The sequence below is a fragment of the Aptenodytes forsteri genome, unplaced genomic scaffold (genome assembly GCF_000699145.1).
Source record: "Aptenodytes forsteri isolate BGI_AS27 unplaced genomic scaffold, ASM69914v1 Scaffold47, whole genome shotgun sequence".
In the NCBI taxonomy this organism is placed as follows: domain Eukaryota; kingdom Metazoa; phylum Chordata; class Aves; order Sphenisciformes; family Spheniscidae; genus Aptenodytes; species Aptenodytes forsteri.
Window position 1 is genome coordinate 2375642 of NW_008794731.1, and position 5667 is coordinate 2381308.

General features: G+C 39.4%; 1 protein-coding gene across 1 annotated transcript in view; it reads right to left on the reverse strand.

Moving 5' to 3' along the window:
• Positions 1-315: 315 nt before the first annotated feature.
• MTG2 (mitochondrial ribosome associated GTPase 2) overlaps positions 316-5667 on the reverse strand; it is an 8033-nt gene continuing 2681 nt past the window's right edge. The window contains exons 3-6 of the mRNA XM_009273954.2: positions 4420-4535; positions 3517-3735; positions 1881-2019; positions 316-1478 (exon numbers count right to left, since the gene is read on the reverse strand). Coding sequence (XP_009272229.2) covers positions 1084-1478; positions 1881-2019; positions 3517-3735; positions 4420-4524 — 858 coding nt within the window. The 5' untranslated portion in view covers positions 4525-4535 and the 3' untranslated portion in view covers positions 316-1083. The remainder of the gene's footprint in view (positions 1479-1880; positions 2020-3516; positions 3736-4419; positions 4536-5667) is intronic.

Genomic DNA, 5667 nt, shown 5'->3' on the forward strand with positions numbered 1-5667 from the left:
CAAGAAACTTAAGTAAAGGCTCACGAACAATTGTTTCTCTTGACTGCTTAAGTATTTGTGTCTCAGCATTCCACAAGTCTGTTAAGGTCCCTTATGAAAAGCTTAATAATATGTAAATTCTGACTTTTCACTATCAAGATAATCGTCTTTTACACAGAATATAACCAGAGTATACAGAAGCAGCTCTTCTTCTTCCAGCATGAGGAGAGGGCAAAGACCCACTATTCTACATGAGGATTTTTGAATTCCTAGAGAACAAAATTTAAGAACACTGTCCACAAAATGACATAGTAAAAAAAAAAAAAAAAAGGCAAAGAACCATACTTTTCTTTTATTTGGAATATCTAAGCCTAGGAGTTCTCAGAACATTGCTTGAGATTCCTCAAGAAAACTGGAGCACTCAGAAATGAGTCTCAAATGACTGTTCCCTGGCTAGTTTATACAGCTACTTAGCTGCTGCCAGCATTTAAAGATAGTTAATTATTTATACTAACGAGGAAATAATTTCAATCATTAATTGCAGCTGTTTCATGCTCCACCTCCCTAAAAATACTGAGCAGCTGGGCCTCCTCTGAGAAAAAAAAACAAAACAAAACCCAACAGGAGAAAAGCTTAAGAGAAGATGACTGAAAGAGGTTATGGTATGAAAACAGATAAACATGGGACCAACTTATTTTTATTTCAGAATTTTTGATTAGTGAAAATTGAGAAGTCACTTCACTCCGATTCAGAAAGCAAGCCAGCATCTCTGGCAGATCCTGCATTTCAGTCATTTCTATTAGACAGCATTCTCTTCATTCCATAATTAACTGTCTAATGCCAAACAAGATCCAGGTATCCAATTCAGCACCCATCATTATTACAATTATCAAGTTTTGTTGTAAAACACCTGAGACACCTCAAAGGTGAACAAACAAACAAGATCCTTCCAATGCAGCAGTCCAGAACAAATCCACATGCTGTGCTCCTTGCATTTAAAAAAAAAAACAAACCAACATAAAAAACCCAAAACCACACAGATGCAATCTAATCAAATTACGCTTTTTCTTCTCTTTCCAGTACAGTTCACAGCAGTTCCGGTTCCTACCACTTGACTGGGCTTTGCCCTCGTGATTGTTCTGTCTTCACATAAGTGTCATACAGTTCTCTCAAATGCAACAACAGTTCCTCTAGGTTGTCTCCTGTCAATGCAGACAATGCAATGACCCGGTCATCTATCTGTTCTTTAAGGAGTGGCAGATTGATCCTGGACTGAGCAAGGTCAATCTTATTCCCGATGACAACACAAGGCCTCTGAGACAATCCTTTTTTATATTGTTCCAGTTCGTATTTTAAGTCTTGCAGCTGAATCCATGGCTGAGACACAGAGAGATCCACCACATATAAGAGAAAGTGGCAGCGTTCAATGTGCCTTAGGAAGGCCATCCCGAGGCCCCTGTTTTGATGAGCACCTTTTATTAGGCCAGGAATGTCAGCAACTACAATGAGAGAAATTCCACAGTGAATCCAACATATCCAACAACAACAAAAAAACCCAAACAAACAAACCCAGCCTTTTACTGGCCAGTGCAAGTACTTTTAGAATTACATCTCAATGCATCAATATTAAAGCATACCTCATATTAAGTTTGGTTGCTATTATCTTTTAAAGCCCCCAAATTTAGATTATTCCAGTGGAGGCGGAATACAGATTGCTAGTTTGATATTAAGGGCACATATAAGTGAATGTGAAACGGGCTTTCAGTATTGTTTTGTTCAAGGTTCTTTAGAACTAGGAAGAATTCTACAGAACTGCTAAACTTACTCCTGCAGCATTTCAAAGAATAACCCAGGTGACACAAATTGCTATCAAGGTACACACAACATACTACAATCCTTACCTGCTACTTGTTCATAGTCTTGATAGCGCACAATGCCGACATGGGGATTTAGGGTTGTGAATGGGTAGGCAGCCACTGCTGGCTTTGCACTGGAGATTGCTCTCAAAAGCGATGATTTGCCAGCATTGGGAAAGCCCACCTGGAATACAAACACTCATTAAAGCCACAGTTCCAGGTTAATCCCGATAAAAAAAACAACTGTAAGCTTTTGCAGATGTGGCAAGGTTCTTCCAGCATGAATATAACAACATTACTTTTGCATACTCAGTTCTAAAAAGCATCCTGGTTTCCCTTTTTTGTTTCTCCTAAACCCTGTTTTATTTGTATGTGTATTTTCTCATAAACATTAAATAGATCAAGCATAGAAGGGTCCCCTTAACTTTTTTGTGCCATCTTAAGTATTTACTTTGTTCAGAGCCAAAAGGGTATATACCATAAGATCTCTTTTACCCTGAAACAATGTTATGACACTTTGCCCTGCACTTCCCATTTTATCTGTGTTTTCTAACTCTGATTTATTATTTTCCAAAAGAATTCAGAATTAGCTTTGTCCCTGATTCAGTAACATAGTTTGGCCTATAAGTAACCGGAATGCCTACAAGTTTGGGATTTTCATAGTCTCGACATCAAAGAATTAAATTGAAATTTGACCTTCTGGGGAGAAGGCAAGAATTTAAACAAACCTATCCCAGAAATGAAGTTACTCTGGGATATCCTATAGTTGACATACGATAGCTACATAGATGGTCAATAATACCCAGATGAAAGTAGATCAAATCCTAAATTCTCCTATTTGCTGATGTCAGACACTCTAAATTCTTGTCAGAGGAAGTAAAGTACAGAACAGATTCATCTCAGATTTCCAAATTAGTGCCAAAAATGTGAGAAGTGGACCTGAGTGTCCAGCCGGTCAGAGAATTAAGTGTATTGATCCACCAATGCCAACTCTTTTCTTAGTCCCTAAATAAATTCGCAAAATTCTGCTACACCAGACAGTTCTTCTGCAGTTGCTGAACTACAGCAAGAACTCTCTGCAGCAAAGTATAATTTTAACAACTTTACCAGCTGGTGTTAAAACATCTCCATACTTAAAAATGAAAATAGCTTAAGCCCTAAATTAACTTAGCATTCATGTCTAAATAGTATTTTCACTTCAGAGGATGCTAAACCTGGAACTAACAAAGTCAAATGTTTAATATCTGTAAAAAGAGAAATATAGGGATGAAATAGAAGATGATTTGATCTTTATCGATTTTCTTTTTTAAAAAATAAGAAAACAGAAACTGATTTAGAAGAACTCTCCATACTGTACTCTTCATCTGCAGAATCGGCAGACAAAGCCTGATGTACATCATCAGTGAGTCTGTTAACCACTGATGAATCTTGCACATTGCTTTTCTATATATAGTGTTGATTTTAGCAAAAGTAGGATGACGTCAAGTAGCAAGAGAGCGACAGCTCTGCAAATCACTTTGGATACCCTTCTACCAAGTAGTAGATGCAAGAAAGCATTGAGTTGCATCTCTAAACAAGCAAGCCAAAAGGCTAACAAAAATGTTACCAAACATTATTTCTTCAGTCAGTCAAGTGTCATCCTACAACAATAAGGAAGTTGAAGAACCACAGTGACACTCACCAATCCTGCATGAGCTGTTGTCTTGAGTTCCAGATGGAGGACCCTTTCCTGACCTGGCTCTCCTGGAGTAAATAATGTTGGAGCTCGGTTTTCATTGGAAAGAAAAAAGCGATTACCTTTCCCTCCAGCTCCTCCATAAGCTGCAACATACTCTTCACCATGTTGAGTGAGGTCAGCCACAACTTTCCCATCCTCCTTAACCAATGTACCTACAGGGACCTTAAAGTGAAGAGAGACGCAAGCATTACACTGAAGCTCAAACTCTGCAGCACAGCTGTCTTCAGCAGATCCTTTACCAGCTGATTTTCAGACTTGTTGAAAATCATTCCTCCATATTCTCAAGCTGGGGAATCCAAAAAGAGGAGTGTAGTTCATAAGGCTCACTTTCTGGACCCAAACAGCACTGTCAGACATTTACACTTCATTAAAATTATGTACCATAACCCTTTTTCTCTCCTTTTATGGTTAACAGTACCATAACCCTTTTTCTCTCCTTTTATGCCTAAGTACAGTAGTGAGCTAAGAAACATACTGTAGGTGTGCACCAAAACAGGCATGTTGAAGGGGGGAAAAAAAGAAGTCTGAAAGAAAAAAGTATGCTCCTATTTAAGAAGTTTTGTGTTCTGACTGCTCTAGGCATATGACCCCTAGAAGTAAAGCAAATCAGAATTATATTTGTTTTGGCCAGCTGTACCTTCCAAAGAAGTCTAATTTCTACAAACAATTTAAAGGAGCTTGATCTGCCCGTGTGCCAACAGCCCTGTCTCAGAGACAGCACACAAGGCTCCCTGAAAAAAAGCACAGGAGATTTTCTCACATTATTTTCAAGCTGGCCATCCAGCTTGAAAATCAGCAATGTTAATATGAAGCTAACACACTAGCATGCAACCTTAATTTACTTACTTTAACATACATGTATGCACCATTAGCTCCGTAACAGTTTTTGCTTCCTCCTTTCTCTCCATGAAAACCCTGATAGAAGGGGAGGACTGAAGAAAGTGATTTCATTTGCTGGTCAGCTGTAAAGCAAAATACACGTATTTTAAACACATTGTTTTAGTAGAACAGGCACAGAAGAGCAACCTTTGCACTGTTCTTTGCCTTTTTGAATACTGCATGAATGCATATCCTATTTACTGTCTCAACAATAATGTATCAGGGAAAACTAATATTAATGTAAGTTGTGATGAAGTTTAACTGCCTTTACTTAGGTTTATTAACCATGCACTTTATTATGTGGTCATTCCAAAATCAATCACTACAAAATACTCTGGAAAATTCATTTGCTAGATTAGCAGATCTTGCAGCAGGGTGGTGGCAGAAGCAGCTTTATCCATCCTAAGAGTAAAATTTGATCAGATTCCAGCCTTATTGTAACATAGTCATAGAATCATAGAACAGTTTGGGTTCGAAGGGACCTCTAAAGGTCATCTAGTCCAACCCCCCTGCCGTGGGCAGGGACATCTTCCACTAGATTAGGTTGCTCAGAGCCCCATCCAACCTGACCTGGAATGTTTCCAGGGATGGGGCATCCACCACCTCTCTGGGCAACCTGTGCCAGTGTTTCACCACCCTCAGCGTAAAAAATTTCTTCCTTACATCTAGTCTAAATCTACCCTCTTTCAGTTTAAAACCATTCCCCCTTGTGCTGTCGCAACAGGACCTGTCCTCCATGTGCCTTAGCATAGCTTCCAGGAGGATCTGCTCCATGATCTTGCCAGGCACAGAGGTGGGACTGACTGGCCTGTAGTTCCCCGGGTCTTCCTTTTTTACCTTTTCAAAAATAGGGGTTATGTTTCCCCTTTTCCCGTCAGTGGGAACTTCACCAGACTGCCACGACTTCTCCAATACGGTGGTTTATTATGACCCACTGTAATGGTATCCTAGTCTGGATATTAATCATAGAATCATAGAATGATTTGGGTTGGAAGGGACCTTTAAAGGTCATCTAGTCCAAACCTCCTGCAATGAGTCAGGGACATCTCCACTAGATTAGGTTGCTCAGAGCCCCATCCAACCTGACCTGGAATGTTTCCAGGGATGGGGCATCCACCACCTCTAACCTGTGCCAGTGTTTCACCACCCTCAGCGTAAAAAATTAAAATTTTATCTCTAGTCTAAATCTACCCCCCTTTAGGTTAAAGCCATTCC